Here is a 17,465-nt window from a genome sequence, read left to right as displayed (position 1 = left end):
GACGGGCGGCGAGGCATCCCACGAACGGGGGAGGATGATTGACGTTGCCCGGAGCCAATGACGGCGCGCGGTCGGTTGACTCAGACACCAATGGCGGGGCGAGGGCGGAGCCTCTCCTCAGAGGCGGCAGTTGAGGTGGGGCGGCGCGCAGGTAAGTTGTTTTTGGGGGGGCTCGTCGTGCACCCCCCCTGCACCCCCCTCCTTCCTCGGGCTCCCCCCCCCGTTTTCCTTTCTCCGTTCCCTTCAATCTTGCCCGGCCGGGCGCTCGCGGGGTGTTGTGGACTACACACCCCATCCTCCCCAGCCAGCCTCTTGTGCTGGGCCGGCGCGGGGGGGGGGCGGTTTGTTTGGGACCCTCGCCGAAGACGCCAGGCTGTCCCGGAAGGCGCCTCCCGTCGAGCGCTTGTGGCTGGGGAGGATGGGAAGAGTAGTCCGACCCACACCCAAGTCTTCCTTGGGGTCCGGCTGCCCGGGTATCTGGACGTCAGATGGCCCTTGCTGAAGGCGTGTGTGTGGGGGGGGGGGATGATGGGAACTGATGGCTGACCCAGGTGGGACTCAGGCTGTGTGGAATGATGGGCTATGTAGTCCAGCTGCCCAGCCAGCCAGTCTGCATTTGCCTGCTTTCTCATTGCCCCCCATCCCTAAGCTAGCACCCCCTTACTGAAATCCCTTACACACACACACACACACACACAGGTTAAAGGTAGAGCTTCTTGGATGAATCCAACATTTGGGTTCACACAACAGGGTTAACCAGGTTACTGAACTGACCCACTTTCTTGGTTTGCCCAGGGATATTGAAACCCACGTAGTGGGTGAAGGTTTGGCTGGTGGAGACGGATGGAGGCTGGATTGGGGCTTGTGCGACCACCCACAAAACCACACAGTCGGCTAAAATGAGTGCCGTTTGGCAGGTTGTGCGAATGTCACACCTGGGTCATTTATTGAGGCCGATCGGTTGGCTGTTCTCAAACAGCCTGGCCCAGTTGCCGCCTAACTAGCACTAAGCAACCTGATCCAGTAGCAGCTCTCTAGATCCTGCAGGTGGATCCCAGGAATCCTTGGCTCTTGGGATCCCGCTCGGCCCTTCCCTTTGTGCCAGGGGGCATCTCTTCCAATGCTCCCTTCCACTCACTGGCTCTCCCTCCTTCAACCAAAATCGAGAAAAAGCTTTTGCTGCAGCCGCAAAGCCAAGCTGCGTTTCGGGATGAAATCCCAGTGGCTGCCCACATTTGCCCCCTGGCCGAAAGGTTCAGTGGGTCTCCTCATGCAGGAATCCTGTGCCTGGCCTAAGATCAATCAGAACAGAGCTGGAAGGAGCCTTGGAGGTCATCTAGTCCAACCCCCTGCTCAAATGGCAGTCCAGTCCAACCCCCTGCTCAGACAAATGGCAGTCCAGTCTCTTCTTAAAAACCTCAGTGATGAAGCACCCACAACTTCTGGAGGCAAGTAGTTCCACTGGTTAATTTTCACTGTTAGGAAATTTCTCCTTAGTTCTAAGTTGCTTCTCTCTTTCATGATCTTCCACCAGTTACTTCTTGTCCTGCCCTCAAGTGTTTTGGAGAATAGAATCCTAGGATTATACAGTTGGAAGGGACCTTGGAGGTCTTCTAGTCCAGCCCCCTGCTCAAGCAGGAGAGCCTATCTCATTTCAGACAAATCGTTGTCCAATCTTCAAAACCTTCTGGAGGCAAGATGGAGACCCCGTGACACATGTCAGAAGGTTCTTGTCCAGTTTTGCCTGTCAGTAAAAGCGTCTCCCCTCTCCTGTCCCAAGCCAGGCGACGAGCTCGTTTTGAGAAGTGGCGGTGAGTCTTCGGTCCCGCCATGGCCAAGCGGAGCGACTACGGGCTGCAAGTCGACTACGTTTTCCGGGGAGCCGAGCACGTCGTTCGGATGACGACGGAAGGGAACCTGCTAGAAGTGGAGGTGGAGGACCGGCTCACCACCGACCAGTGGCGAGGGGAGTTTGACGCTCCTTGTGAGTCTCGGGGGGGCACCAGGTGTGAAGGTTGGGGGACAGTGGGGTGACGGTGGGAAAGAGCCTTTGGGAGGAAGCCCCCCCCAAAGTCCTTTTGCGGAGGTAAATCTGCCTGGTCATTTGGAGCACGATGGTCAAGAAAGACCCTTACCCTCCTAAGCCCTTCGGAAGTTAAGAAAAACTACCGCTGCTGTCCTCAATTTAGGACCACAGTTGGGCCCAAACTTTTCGTGGTTAAGGCCGCTGTTAAGGGAGTTTTGCCCCATTTTGCAGTCTTTTTTTGCCACAATTGTTAAGCGATTCGGTGCAGTCATTAAGTAAATCAGGCGGTCATTAAGCAAATCTTTGCTTATAAAACGGTTGCAAAAGGGGATCGTGCAACCCCCCCCCGGAACGCTCATCATAAATATGAGTCAGCTGCCAAGCATCTGAATTTTGATCACGTGACCCTGGGGAGGCTAACAACGGTCGTAAGTGGGGGGAAAGGGTCCCAGATCCCTTTTTTTCATTGCCGTTGTAACTGAACAGTCGCTAAATGAACTGTTGTAAATCAAGAAGCACCTGTAACCCTCCCCTCCGGGGTCTTTCTGACCTGGGGGTGGCAGGCCCGTCCGGCCAGGACCCCGGAGTCGGCAGAGCAGGTAGGACTGCCAGCCTCCCCTTCGTGAAAGGCAGCCATCTCTGCAGAAACTCAGTTTTCTCGTCTCCCCTCCTCCCCTCCCGCAGTTATCGAAGACCTCACCCACAAGACGGGGAACTTCAAGCAATTTGGGATCTTCTGCAGCATGCTGGAGTCGGCTCTGGCCCAGGTGAGGCACGGATCGGCTTCCGGGGTGTGTGTGTGTGTGTGTTGCCACCATCGTTTGTGCCTAAACTCAGACTCTGGCTTGGCACGGAAATTGATCCAAGGCTGGGACTGGCCAGTCCTCGGTCTGGTTTCTTACACAGGTATAGCTAGTCCTCGCTGTATGACTGCGACTGAGCCCAGAACCTCTGTGGCTAAGTGGGACATTTGGGAAGTGAATTTTGGCCCATTTTATGACTTTTTGGGCCGCGGTTGTTAAGCGAATCCCTGAAGTTGTTAAGTGAGTCATATGGTCGTTAAGCGAATCCAGCTTCCCCCGTTGACTTTGCTTGTCGGAAGGTCACCAAAGGGGACCACGTGACCCCCGGGACGCTGTGACCGTCATAACTATGAGTCAGTTGCTGAGTGTCCGAATTTTGATCAGGTGACCGCAGGGAGGCTGCGACGGTTGTAAGTCTGAAAAATGATCAGAAGTCACTTTTTTCAGTGCTGTAACTTCAAATGGTCACTAAATGAACTGTTGTAAATCGAGGACAATCTCTACTGATTTAGTAACAAATGAAGAAGGGTCTTTGAGACTTTCTGAATTTGCGTGATTTTTTTGCAAACGTTTCATGACCCAAACTAGGTAACAACATCAATGTTACTGCTAGCACTGACGACATTACCTAGTTGGGTCATGAAACGTCTGCAAGGAAACCACTGAGCTCAGAGAGCACCAAGGACCCCAGAGTCGTCGTCTCCTCCTCCTCCTCCTCATAAACCCACTCTCTTGTAGCACTGATAATTCTACCTAGTTAGGTAGTGAAACATCTGCAAGAAAAGAATCAAACTCAGAGAGCGCATGAAGGACCCACAGTCCTCCTCCTCCTCCCCTTCCCAACCCCCCCTTTCTAGCACTGAAGATGTTACCTAGCTGGGTCATGAAACGTCTGCAAGGAAACCACCCAGCTCAGAGAGCACCAAGGACACCTCATTTCAACCCTGAGCTGCAAAGATTCCTTTCCATGAGTTAGTCACGAGTCTTTGTCGTCCAAAAGCTGTTTGTGTGAACAACTCTGGGTACAATCTGGGGGTGTGTCTTTTTTTTTTTGCCCCCTTAAACAGAGCAGCGAGTCTGTAACGCTGGATCTCCTCACCTACGCGGACCTGGAGGCGCTGCGGAACAGGAAGATCGGTGTGGGACCCCGGCACCCCTCGGCCTCCAAAGCCTCCCCCTTGAACGCCAAGCGTTACCTCATCCTGATTTACTCGGTGGAATTTGACAGGCAGGTTTGGGGGGCGACCCAGAATTGGGGCCAAAATCTTGACTAATCGGTATTTTAAGGCTCCTCTGTGTTGCTGGTTTAGGTATTCAGGGGTGAGGGATGGAAAATTTGGGGGACACTCAAGTCAATATTCAGGGGAACCCCTCTGGCCACTTGTGGCTTCGCTGCTAAAGAGGCCAGGAGTGGGTAACTACAGGTAATCCTTGATTTACGACCACAGTTGAGCCCAAAAATTGGGTCGTTAAGTCAGGGGACTGACCTGTATGACAACGTGACGCCCTGTGGACTTCAACTCCCAGAATTCCTGAGCCAGCCATGCTGGCTGACTCAGGAATTCTGGGAGTTGAAGTCCACAGGGCGTCAAGTTGCCATAGCGGCCCATAAGATACGGTCAGAAATTCAAGATGGCAGCTGGATTTTGGATCCCCCGTGGGCTGTTGAGGAGCTGATGAGCCGTTTCAACTCCATTTTTGTTCCCGTCTTGCGTAATTTCTGACTTGCGGCCTGCTTGTCTTGATTCCCGGCAGGATCCATTACCCGCTACCCCTGCCCTACGTCGGAAAGCCGGATCCGGTCATTCTACAGAAAGAAATTCAGGAACTTAAGGAGGAATTGGCTATGTTGAAGGCTAAGCCAGGCAAGGACTTCCGGGACGTGGAGATCCGTCGTCTTCGGGAGGAGTGAGTGAGAGCAAAAAAGGGGGGCGGGGGGGCAGGATTTGGGTCCGGAGATGGGGCAGGGATCCGGGAACTGTCCTCGGAATACGTGGAGGGTTAGAGGCCTGAGCATTTAAGAGCCAGGGGTTAAATTGCTGAGAGCAATGAAATTCAATTAAAACTTGGACAGGAAGTCCTTCACTTAACAACCAGAACTGAACCTAAAATTTCCCAGATTCACTTAACAGCCGTGTTGTTACCGACTTAACAACGGCAGCAATTTGCTCCAAGGTCGTAAAACGGGGCAAAATCCACTTCACAAACGTCTCGCTCAAAATGTGGGGCTCCGTTGTGGCCGTAAGCGGAGGGCTGCCTGTATTTGCGCAAAAGCTTCCCTTTGGCGGCGGATTGCTGGAGTTGGGGGGGGTCTTGCAAGCTGGCCTCTCTCACCCCCCTGCCCCCTCCCCCCCGCCCTGCAGGCTGCAGCACGCGCTGGAGGAGAAGCAGCTGATGGAGTCGGTGCTGCTGAACTGCCGAGAGGATCTCCAGCTGGTGACCAGCAAGGGCAGCGGCTTCAAGGAGGTGAAGATCCTGAAGAAGGTGGTGCAGACACTGGAGGAGCAGCTGACCAAGGAGCGGGCGAAGCACCAGCGCCTGGCCGCCCGGCGCCTGCAGGAGAGCCGCCAGCTGGCGGACGAGGTAGGCAGAAGGCCTGGGAGCCCCTAGCAAGCGCCAGTGTCCCTCAGCCGGCAGGACGGGAAGAATAGTGGCAAGACATCAAAACTCAGTGACCATTCAAAGTGGCGAGAGACCCCTTGGGGAAAAAAAGCTACTTATCACCAGGTATTGGAGGTTCTGAGGATTGTGTATTTTCACCACTCAGGTTGCGGTGGGAATGTGATCTAGTGCAGGGGTCCCCAACCCCTGGTCCGTGGACCAGTACTGGGCCGTGGCATGCCAGCAATCGGTCTGCATAAACAAGCAAAGCCCACAAAACCTCTCTCCACGGAACCAGTGATCCCTGGTGCCTCATCCACAGGCAGAGTTGGGGGCCTGCAGAGGGCACAGAGTGACCCCCAAGATGAGAGGCGAGCCCCAAATCTCGGAGGGGGCTACAAATGTATTGGAAGGGGAAAAAACCCTATTTTTAGCAGCGCCTGGCTTCAGCAGCCTGTAGAATTGATTGTTGTTTGTGTTGTATTCCACACAACTCTGCCTTGGCTCCCTCTTTCTGATCCCGACAGCTTGCAGAAGTGAAGGCGACCGAGAGAAGCCTCCGGATCCGGGTGAAGAACCTAACCAACGAGCTGGCTATGTACAAAAAGGGGTAGGTGCCCTCAGCCAATCCCACGCGGGTGGTCCTCGCTTAACAACCGATCAAAGTTAGCCATGGACTCAAAAAAAAAAGTCACTTGCAACTCTTCCTCAGAGCTATAACTGCCCCATCCAGCCATTTCTCTCCCCCCCCCCCCCGTCCCCATGGTCACGGGATCCCGTTTTGGGCCCTCGGCAACGGGCTCACATTTACTACCTCAGTCATAAGACAAATGTCATGGTTCCGACAGATGAAACTCTTCAAAAGAACTTCGAGGCACTGTTTACCTTAAAGAATCTTTTATTCGAGAAACAAAGTATGGACACTACATAGTGGAAACCAAAAATTAAATTCCCCTCCCCTGGATACAAAGTAACAAAGCACAATTCCTTCCTCCAATAAACAGTCATAAATCACATTCCCCAATTAGCTTGAAGCGCAGGCTAGCTCCCCAGCCTGCCAAAACTCTATCAACTCTGGGCCCAATGACCTTGGGTTCCCATGGCTGAGTTATTATTGTTATGACTAGCTGGACTCTCGTCCACATTCCCCCTCCCAACATCAATTAATTCTAAAAGCAGTGGAGAAAAATGGCTGCATTTCCACTGGTTGTCAAAGCAAGAACATCCCATGTTAGCAGCGTTGACCCGTTTCCCGCTTTTGTGGCTGATTTCCAGCAAAGATATGCCCATTTGCTAACAATTAACGAACAATTAACAATTAGTGATCGTGATGCCTCGCTTTACGACCATTGTAACAGTGGTCCTAAAGTCAGATCAGGTCACGTGGTGACTCAATTTACGACCACGGTGACTTAAACCAAAATCCCAGGCTCAGGTTGTGGTAATTAAATGAGGACATTAAGTGTTTGCCATTTGGGTGAAGAGGGTCCCCACTTTTTCCTACCTGGGCACTTCCCGTCTCCCCTTTCCCCGGGCACGTCGTCCCCACTGGATCCTCTCTCTCTCAAATCCCTCTCCGCCATTTGTCTCCTCCCAGCCTGAATCGAACTGGCATCACAAAGCGAGACGGCCATCGCTCCGCCTCGGGGGAACGGTCCAATTCACAGGACCGCAGCGTGCCCTGGGGAGCCAGCCGGCAGCGGTCCTCATCCAGAGACGGGCGCAGCGGGAGCCAGGGACGCATCTCCAGGCAGTCTCCTTCTCCGACAGGTGGGGCGAAGAAAATGGTTGTCTTTGTGATTCCTCTTATAAATAAATGTTGCTTATTTCCGCTTGATATGGGGAGGGAATGGCCAGAAGTGCAATCCTGTAGCCAGTGTGAATTTCCTCTTGGTTTTGCTTCGGGCTTCCCAGATCTTCTGCTCTTACTCCAAGCTTGTTTCTTTAACGATAGGGACTAGAAGCTCTTTTTATGCTTTGCTGAAAAAGGGGATTTCTATAATTGCTGGCAAATGCTTTATTAAAGGTTGGGGGTTGAACCTCCCTGCTATTTTACTGTAAATTGCCCAACACTCTTTGTAGCTCAGGGTTGAAATGAGGGGTCCTCAATGCTCTCTGAGCTGGGTGGTTTTCTTGCAGACGTTTCACGACCCAACTAGGTTACGTCATGCGCCTAGAAGGGAGTGAGGTTTGCCGTCTGTTTAATCCATCTTTTGACACCTCTGTGCTAGGAAGTAGCCAATCCTACTTTCCAATAAGCACTTAAGTCTTGTAGGGACTTTTTTTTTTAGCTCAGGCTGTTAAAAATAAAATAAAATTAGGCTCTCTTGGGAAATTCAGTCCTATAGCCAAAATAAATTCCTTACAAGCCCATCACTGTCCCTTTTTTCCAACGGCAGGTATCCGGGCCCCTCGCTTCGATCCCACAGCATTCGTCAAGGCCAAGGAGCGGAAGCAAAAGGAGGTCGATCAGAAAAAGTGAGTGGACCCTCCTGCAGACCTGGCTGGGTTTGTCCGATCCAGGAAGCCGATTACGGTCCACGCCTGGCCTAAAGGACCCCTAAACCAGGAGGCCAAGGGCCACGTGGCTGATTTAAAAACAACTGCAAACCTCAAAGGAACAGCTGACACACAAACCAGCTGTTGGGGGGGGGCTAGCTTCGTAAGGGCAGCAGTGAACCGTGTTTTGGGTCAGTGGAGGTGTTTGGCACTGTTTCTTTTTTTTAAAAAAAAATGCCGATGGGTGCCTAGCCATATATTACTTTATTTATTAAATTTCTACACCTCCCAGCTCACCAGTGACTCTGGGAGGTTTTGAGAGAGCATCATAATATTGAAACGTGTCGATTAAAAACAAGGTTAAAATTGACACGCAAAAAAGTAAGAATCAACATTCAGATAATCAGGCCGGCCTGCTCTACGCCGTGTCCGATACTGGAACCGAAAGGGCGACGATTCCGTTTCCGGTCTTCCTTTCCAGCAAGCGGAATCTCCATCGGGCCATGGGAGACACCCCACCCAGCGGCTGGTACCACCACCCTCAGCTCAGGGGGTCCTCGGTCCTCCCTGGCGGGAGCAGCCTGGTGAAGCCGCGCGGCCGCAGCTCTTCAGGTACGCCAGGTGCTTTGGCTTTATTCTACGATGGCACAAGGTGCAAAGATGGGTGGGTGTCCAGATCAGGCCCTTGAACTCTGCGTACTCAAGAGGGGAACGGCAGAGAATCAGAATAGAAGCTGGAAGGGACCTTGGAGGTCTTCTAGTCCAGCCCCCTGCTCAAGCAGGAGACCCTACACCATTTGAGACAAATTGCCCCAAACACCACTCTCTTTTTGTATTTCCAGTGGAAAGCTTCCGCAGCAAACGCACTTCGGCCAGCTCCGGGAGTGAGATGGAAGATTATTCGGAACCTGTTGCACCAAGGTAAGGGACAGAGGGAAGATGGGGCTTCTTGTAATGGTGGGGGGGGGGAGGACACGGGGGTCTACTAAGCTGATTCTGGCAAACTGTTGAATAAAGTTCCAACCTCAGCTTTTCCCTCACCGGTTCTTGTGTACATAATAGCGACGTTTCTCGACCTTGGCAACTTTAAGCTGGGTGGACTTCAACCCCCAGAATTCCCCAGCCAGCCAAGAAGGAAGTTCTCTGGGAGTTGGAAGTCCGTACATGTTCACTGGGGAATTCTGGGAATTGAAGTCCCCACATCTTTCAAAGTTCACTAGCATGCTGGCTGGGGAATTCTGGGAGTTAAAAACCCACACCTTTTAAAATTCACTAGCATGCTTCCTGGGAATTCTGGGAGTTGAAGTCCCCACCGCTTAAAGTAGCCAAGTTTCAGACACACTGCTCTTTTAAGCCACGTAGAGTAAAAATCTCCTGCAATTAAGGTCTGACACATCTACAATTTCACCGCTGGTGTTACCCCCATCTAATGGATTGTGCCATTTTTCTTTTTAGAGGCAGGAAGCGACTAGGCAGGAACAGGAAAGCCTTCAGCTCTTCGTCTTGGAACGGCCCCACGGTGGTGAGTGATCCACCAAGGTTCCTCTTTCCAAAGTTGGCTTTGGGCTCAGGGAAAGCCCTCCCAGGGGGTCCTGCACAGACCGTGTGACCCCAGCGGTTCTTGTTCTCCATTCAGGGTCCCCGCGCGGACAACGCTCACAAGAAACGCTTGTCAAGCACCCCGAATACCGGCAGAGCTGGGGGTAAAGGTAAAACTGCTGGCGTCTCGGAGGAAATCTTGGAAAACTCAGGTGGGTGGGCATCCCTGGGCCAAGCTACTATTTTATTTTTATTTATTTATATCTCCCCTTCATTTTTACAAATAATTCAAGGCGACAGACTTATTTAACACATCTTCCTCCTTCTGTTTTCCCAACAACAATCCTCTGGGGTGAGTTGGGCTGAGAGAGAAGGACTGGCCCAAAGTCGCCCACCTGGCTTTTATGCCTAAGGTGGGACTAGAACTCACCGTCTCCTGGTGATGAGTCCAAAGTCACCCAGCTGGTTTTCACGCCTAAGGCAGAACTAGAACTCACAGCCTGGTGCTTTAACTACTGGAGCAAACTGGCTCTCTTTGATGTATTGCCAAACTGCTGCTCGAAACTCCCATCTTGGAATAACTAAGTGGGGTTCTTCTGGACCAATCCCACCTCCTTCCTCTTGTCCCGAACACACACAAAACACTGTTGAGTAGCTACTTTTCAGCCCATGATTCAAACCCAGAGCAGGTTACGCTTCTTTCAACTCTGGTTTCTTGAGCAACGTTGGGCACAGCTTGGGAACAACCTAGGCGCAGGAGCTGGCAGGTGTCCTCTGGATGGTTATTGCCATCCAGGTGAGGAACAACATGGGAAACCACGCTGAAGAAATTTGGCGTGTATTTCTTAGACTTTTGGAGCCCGACACCTTTGAGGAAAAAAACCCTTGTGCATTCTTGCCGGCTGGCCTCGTGAACGGTTTTGGGGTGATCCTCTCGGCTCACCCGATCCTGCCTCCTGTCCCGTCTGACAGAGAACCTGTACGAGGAGCCCTCAGCGGATCTCTCCGAGATTGACGCCCGGCTGCAGGCACTGCAGGAGTACATGAACAAGCTGGAGACCCAGACGTAGCGCCTGGGAGCGATGGAGCCGAGGCTGCGCGATTCCTCGCCAGCGAGATCTGGTCCAAATCTAGACGAGATCCTTTCCCTCCACTCTCGTGACCTGCTTGCGCCTCGTCCTTCCACGGTGACTTCCTCAAGCGGGAGGGCAGAGAGGAGGGGGGTGGGCGGGGGTGGCCGTCGTGCAAAATGTCTGCTTTGAAAGCCTTCCTAAGAACGATTTCATTAAAGATTTCTAAGAACCACTTTCCTAAGAAGGTTTTTCTCTGGCAAATCCTTTTTGGTGCCAGTGTTTCTACGGGGACTTCGACTCCCGGAATTCGCCAGCCAGCCATGCAACCCAATTGGCCCCTGCTACATCTTGCTATTCTTCTTTTTGCAAGTTCACATCTTATCTCTTCATCCTAGGGCAACGGCCATCAACCTTCGTGGCTTGGCGGCCCGGTTGGAGGAAAGGAAAGAGGAGAACTGGGCTGCGTGAGCGTTGGGCTGGCAGGCACGTGCATGTGTGTGCAGCTCAACTTGCGCAAGTGGTGCGTGCATGTGCGCGCTGGCCTGCCACTCGTGCGAGTTCAGCTGTGCACGTGCATGCCAGCCTGACAGTCATGCAGCCCGGTTGCAAATAGGCAGCGGCCCACTAGATGTGCCATCCCATAATTGCAGGAGATTTTTGCTCTACGTGGCTTAAAGAGCAGTGTTTCTGAAACCTGGCTACTTTAAGATGTGGGGGACTTCAACTCCCAGAATTCCCCAGCCAGCATGCTAGTGAATTTTAAAAGGTGTGGATTTTTTTAACTCCCAGAATTCACCACCCAGCATGCTAATGAACTTCAAAAGATGTGGACTTCAACTCCCAGAATTCCCCAGTGAACATGTACGGACTTCCAACTCCCAGAGATCTGTTTGCCGTTTCTTTCTCCTACAAAATCCTGCTTTATAGATTTATTAAAAAATCTGCTTTCTTGAAAGCCCAATCCGTATTGAATGACATTCAGTCCTCATTTTGCCAAATGTCAGAATTCCAGCAGTGTGAATTTAGTTTCGTTTCGTCCACCAAATCGTCCCTAGTACTTAGGAAATTTGGACAACCCACAAAAAAAAAAAACCAAAAGAGACAATTTTTATTGGAAGAGGTTTTTTTTTTTTTTACCAAAAAAACCCCAATGGGCTTAGATCAACCCAGGAAGCAGCTGGAAAAAAGGCAGGAATGTGTTAATAAAGTCCCACAGTGGAAAAACAAGTTATACCACAGCAGATCATGTGAAAAGAGGAATGTTGCTTGGAGTCTTTCCGTTTTGAAAGAAGGGAATGCGCACCACACAGAGATTTCCTGTGAGATTAAAAAAAAAAATCCTGATTTTTTTTTTTTAAAAAAAGCTCTGCTTTTCTCAGAACAAAGAAAGAAAAAAGGGTGGGAGGTAGGAGACCTAGCCCCCCCCCCCTTGCCTACTCCAGGGAATCAAGCAGTGGGCCTTTCCACCGACTACTTTTAAGCCATGCTTGGTTTCAAGAGCCTTCGTGGTAGACCAACTTCCAGAGTTCCAAGGAGAATCCGTGCATCTCCTGTCCCATCTTCCACAGCACGGCAGTCATGTCCCAAAAGCCAGTTCCGTTGTTTTGTTTTCATCCCAGCCACGTCCACGTCCGGCATCCGCCCTAGAGCCACAGGTATTCTGCCAGGAACGCAGCCAGGATCTTACTCAAGTTCTCAACGGTGGGCCGATCCAGGTTGGCCTCGGTGTCCTCCAGGGTGTGCCAGACCCTGGGGAAGGGGGTGGCAATGAGATGGAGGACTGGGACGCCTGCCACAAAGAGACACAAACACACACCTTAGCCCACAGCTGCCTTCTGTTCCACGCAAAAGCTTGATTTTTAAGGAAGTCCCTTCCTTATTTCTCCGTGTTGACCTAGTAGGGTAAAAGGTGCGTTTTTTGGGGTTTTTTGCCCTTTTAATCCACATCTTTTTTCCTTTGTACAGGTAGTCCTTGACTTATGACCACAACTGAGCCCCACATTTTTGTTGTTAAGTGAGACGTTTGTTAAGTGAGTTTTGCCCCATTTTACGATGTTGCCACAGTTGTTAAAAGTGAATCACTGCAGCTGATAAGTTAGTAGCCCGGTTGCTAAGTGAATCTGGCTTCCCCCACTGACTTTGCTTGTCAGAAGGACGCAAAAGGGGATCACATGATACACCCCCCGGACACTGCGACCGTCATAACTATGAGTCAGTTGTCAAGCGGCTGAATTGTGATCACGTGATCATGCTGCAAAGGCCGTTAACTGAAAAAGAGTCATAGGTCCCTTTTTTCAGCGCCCTTGTGACTTTGGTCACTAAATGAAACCGTTGTAAGTCGGGGACTAACCTGTAATGTTTTTGTCTAATTTTCTTTTACCTTTGCAATTTTTCCCCTCTTTGGATTTTGTTTTTGAACTGTTTGAATAAAATACAAATTCACGACCAAAGAAGGAGGACCTGGTTGGGACGAGGTTTGGGAACAGGGGTGTCAAAGGGGTGGGGTACGTACCTTTCCTGAGGAAGGGTGCATGGTCATCTTCGACAGAGCCGTAGGGGGAGTGTCCCTGGAAATACAGCTGTTCCTGGGAATGGGATTGGAGCAGCCCAAGACGGTGCATCCGTTTTTCTACAGAATGCAAGGCAGAGATTAGACTGGGGGGGGGGGGCGGGTATCCTAGCCCCCGTGTCTGCTTGTCTATAGGGGGTATTCTGTCCTCGACTTAACAATCACAACTGGAACCAAAATTTTCCATTCCTAAGTTCTTAACTGAGTCCTGCACACAATTTCGTGACTGTTTTTGCCACGAACCACCTGGTTGTTAAGCCAATCTGTCTTCCCCCCCCCCTCCCGACTTTGCTTGTGGGAAGCTGCTTGGGGATGGTCCCAAATGGGGATCACTTGACCCCAGGATCCTGCAGCTGTTGCAAATGCACACACCAGTTGCCAAGCACCCCAATTTTGATCACGTGGCTGTGTGTGGATGCTGCGACGGTTCTAAAGTGCCAGCACCGGTTTGTCAGTGTGGTTTTAATTTCGTGTTTTTTTTTCCAGTGTGGTTTAAATTTCAAACGGTCGCTAAACGAATGCGTCTTAAGTCGAGGAGGGCCTGCAACTGAGGTAGATAAATTGTTGAGTTCCTGCTGTTCTCCCTTGCAAATTTTATTCTCCCCTTCCACCGATGCTGCCTCCTAGCCTGGCAAACGTCTACCGATTCGGCTTCTGGATCTTACCGATGCTCATCAGCCTCTTGAACCAAGCAGAGGTTGCAAGGAAGTGGTTTTGAAAGGAGGGCCGAGGGGCGCCCAGCAGATCCAGCAGAACGAAGAGAGACTGCAAGAAAGACAGAAAAAATAAGGCGAGGTTGATCTTTAGCAGTGTTTTTCAACCTTGGCAACTTTAAGACGGGTGGACTACAACTCCCAGAATTCCCTAGTCAGCGTGCTTTAAGATGGGTGGATTTCCACTCCCAGAATTCCCCAGCTGGTATGCTTTAAGATGGGTGGTCTTCAACTCCCAGAATTCCCCAGCCAGCATGCTTTAAGAGGGGTGGATTTCCACTCCCAGAATTCCCCAGCCGGCATGCTTTAAGATGGGTGGTTTTCAACTCCCAGAATTCCCCAGCCGGCATGCTTTAAGAGGGGTGGATTTCAACTCCCAGAATTCCCCAGCCAGCATGCTTTAAGAGGGGGTGGAGTTCCACTCCCAGAATCCCCCAGCCTGCATGCTTTAAGAGGGGTGGATTTCAACTCCCAGAATTCCCCAGCCAGCATGCTTTAAGAGGGGGTGGAGTTCCACTCCCAGAATCCCCCAGCCTGCATGCTTTAAGAGGGGTGGATTTCAACTCCCAGAATTCCCCAGCTGGTATGCTTTAAGAGGGGTGGTCTTCAACTCCCAGAATTCCCCAGGCAGCGTGCCAACCAGACTAGAGGGAACTGGTCGAAGCCCCAAAGTTGTCACCTGCGTGATGATGTCATCCCGCACAGGTGACATCTAGAGTTCCCCTGCCTGATGACATCATCGTGGCTTATATCCGAATTTCCCGCTCCCAGAGAGAGACTCACTATCGCCTGGAGCTGAGTGATGCCCTGGTGATGGGGGGTCCGGCCCATGTGCTCAGCTAGGTGGCGGGCCCCATAGAGGGAATCTGTCTCACTCCATTCGCGGAAGGCCTCTTCCCCGTCAAAAAAGAGCAGCTGCAGGGTTATTTTCGAAGCCTGAAACCACAAAGAAGGTGGGTGAGCGTGTGTGTTGTGGCTTCAAAGTTGCAAAAGGGATAACGGGAAGGGAAGATCATAGTTCTCAACCGTGGCAACTTTAAGATCTGTGGACTTCAACTCCCAGAATCCCTCAGCCAGCCATGCTATTTCCCCCCATACTGGCTGAGGTCTTAAAGTTGCCGAGGCTGGGAATTCATCCAAATCCATCTCTTCTATTACTAGCATCGGTGGAAAGTATTTGCCTGCAGTTTTCTCTGGGAATGCAGTTTATTCCTTTTGCCGATTTTCTCTTGCACAATTCAAAACTTCCTTTTTTTACGTGCAAATTTAAAATAAACTTTAGCAGGTTAGGGAAACCACAGAGAACCCTGATCTCTTTGGAAAAATATTTCTGCCTTGAAAAGTGTCCCCCCCAAAGAGATGGGAAGGGTGACAACGGCACTCTGCCAGCTCTAACCATTAGTCTTCACTCCCTCCTCCCCTCCCTGTGGAAGAAGCGAACTGACCCCGGTGTTCCCAGCTTGCCCCTTGACCGTCTCACCTGCTCTTTGGCCTTCAGAAGCCGGCCGTCCAGCGCGGTCACCAGCTCCAGCAGGATGGCGCAGGGCACGGCCGAATCGGTGGCCCCCACGAAGGCCAGTCCGTGCTTGTCACGGGGGAAATATTTGGAGTCGTAGTGGCAGGCGAAGACCAGGCGCCAGGTGGCCGAGGGGTCAAGCGTGGCCACCACGTTGGCAAAGCTGACCGTGCCGTGTGGGGTCCGGTCCTCGAAAGGATCCAGTTCCACCTGCCAAGAAGCCTCCAGAGCTTTCAGCCGTTCCACGATGAACTCGAGAGAAATCAGAAAAACAAAGCATAAGGACCAGCTAAATCGCTTGCGCAGGTTTCTAGTCCTCTCTGGGTACAACAGTACAAGTCATCCTCGAATTACGACCACAGTTGAGCCCAACACTTATGCTGGTAAGCAAGACAGTTGCTAAGGGATCACGTGACACACACACCCCGGGGACGCTGCAACTGTCGTAAGTACGAGTCAGTTGCCAAGCCTCTGAATTTTGATCGCGTGACCCTGCTGTCGTAAGTGTGAAAAACGGTCATAAGTCGCCTTTTTTCAATACTGTTGTAACTTTGAGCGGTCACTAAACGAACAGTTGTAAGACAAAGTCCAGTTGTAAATACTGTAAAATACTAAAAATTATTGAGGAGGACGTTGCTATGTGTCTTTCAGGAGCCAGCAAAAGATGTATTTTAGTTGCCTGCGTAATGTGTGTACGCAACAACATTTCAAGGATGGAATCCAGCTGCGAAGTTTCACAGCCCGGGGGGGGGACGCAAACTCACCTGCCGGGTCCTGACGTTACCAGGGCTGCCTGAATACCTTTCCACCAGCATAGGCTGCAGGTAAGTCTTCCAAAGGCGTTGTAAATCGAGCTGGGAGGTCAGGTGTTTCAACTGGCTGCTGGACAAACTCCGGTGTTTATGGATCAGCTGTCAGAAGAAGACCACCCTGTCTTTATTTAAGGCTTGAGGGGAGGGGGGCTTTCAAAGCAGCTGTTTGGGGTTGTTTTTTAATTCCTCCAAAGCAGTCTTTTGCACCCTTGGCACCGTTCAGACGGGTGGACTTCAACTCCCAGAATTCCCCAGCCAGCATGCTAGTGAACTTTCCAAGATATCCAGCCCTTCCCACTTTCACTACCCCACTGGGGTAGCGACTTTTATCCCCCCCCCCACCCCCCCCAAGGGTCTTTGATCTGCCCAGTTTGACTTTCACCTCCATTGTTGGAAATGCCCCACATGCATTTTCTTTGGTACCGCGAAGGGCTAAATTTATTTTACAGCGTTTCTCAACCTTGACCATTTTAAGGCATGTGGACTTCAACTCCCAGAATTCCACAGCCAGCAACGCTGGCTGTGGAATTCTGGGAGTTGAAGTCCACAGGCCTTAAAATGGTCAAGGTTGAGAAACGCTGGGCTAAAAGTTTAAAAGTTTGCACCTGAAGGTCTTGTTGGACAAGCCATGGCAGAGCCTGGGGGGGGGGGTGGGCACCGTCGTCGGGTTGGGCTTTAAGGCATCGGTTGGCCTTACTCTGGCCCCGATGGGCTCCCCCAGCTCTTCTAACTAGGATCGGTCTTCTAGCTTCCTGGGCAGCTGAGAAACGGGACTCTGAATCTTCCCGGAGGAGGGGAGGGGGGGCTTGTCCTTGGCAAAGTGGGCAAGCGAAGCCCACCGACCGACCACAGCTCGGTTGCCCTCCTCAAGGCCATTCTCCCCCCCCCTCCCCGGGTCCCTCTCCTGGGGTCTGCCCAACCTGGCATCCTGGACCCTACTAGCTGAGATCAGATCCCGGCTTGCCATTCCGTTTTCTCCGCCCTTCCTCAACCTGGCACCGCAGACCCCGGCCTGCAGGCTGTGCCTTCTGGGTGATGCGGTCCCGAGGCCCTGCTGGATGCCAGGGGACGGGGAGGGGCCCGGAGTTGCCCCCAGCGCCAGGGGCCTTCAGCTGGGCCGGGACCCCCTCGCCGCCCGGCCTCGCCTACCTGGCTGCCCGGCTCCGCTGGCTGCCCGCTCCAGAGGAGGCAGAGCGCCAGAGCGCAGCCCGCCGCCAGCCCCAGCGGGAGCGCCCAGCGCCGGATCGGGCGCCGCTGGAGGGCCGCGGGGAGAGCCCCAGGGTCCGCCGCCGCCGCCGCCCCGCGCCCCTCCTC

General features: G+C 52.1%; 2 protein-coding genes across 2 annotated transcripts; one reads left to right on the top strand and one right to left on the bottom strand.

Moving 5' to 3' along the window:
* Nucleotides 1-1,830: 1,830 nt before the first annotated feature.
* CCDC61 (coiled-coil domain containing 61) lies at nt 1,831-10,686 on the top strand. The gene is made up of 13 exons (XM_029286272.1): nt 1,831-1,984; nt 2,711-2,793; nt 3,897-4,057; nt 4,585-4,737; nt 5,193-5,412; nt 5,958-6,040; nt 7,028-7,200; nt 7,830-7,908; nt 8,411-8,541; nt 8,772-8,850; nt 9,385-9,448; nt 9,566-9,638; nt 10,441-10,686. Exons 1-13 carry the CDS (start codon nt 1,831-1,833, stop codon nt 10,536-10,538), a joined length of 1,551 nt encoding a protein of 516 aa, XP_029142105.1. The 3' UTR covers nt 10,539-10,686.
* Nucleotides 10,687-11,683: 997 nt separating this feature from the next.
* On the bottom strand, nt 11,684-16,240 carry QPCTL (glutaminyl-peptide cyclotransferase like). The gene is made up of 6 exons (XM_029286269.1): nt 16,104-16,240; nt 15,304-15,591; nt 14,607-14,759; nt 13,776-13,875; nt 13,054-13,170; nt 11,684-12,330 (listed from the first exon to the last, which is right to left on the bottom strand). Exons 1-6 carry the CDS (start codon nt 16,152-16,154, stop codon nt 12,185-12,187), a joined length of 855 nt encoding a protein of 284 aa, XP_029142102.1. The 5' UTR covers nt 16,155-16,240; the 3' UTR covers nt 11,684-12,184.
* Nucleotides 16,241-17,465: the final 1,225 nt, after the last annotated feature.

This window comes from Protobothrops mucrosquamatus, unplaced genomic scaffold (assembly GCF_001527695.2).
Source record: "Protobothrops mucrosquamatus isolate PMUCROS unplaced genomic scaffold, P.Mucros_1.0 scaffold3224, whole genome shotgun sequence".
NCBI lineage: Eukaryota > Metazoa > Chordata > Lepidosauria > Squamata > Viperidae > Protobothrops > Protobothrops mucrosquamatus.
The sequence above is the reverse complement of the archived record's forward strand: the minus strand, read 5'-3'. Positions and strand labels throughout refer to the sequence as shown.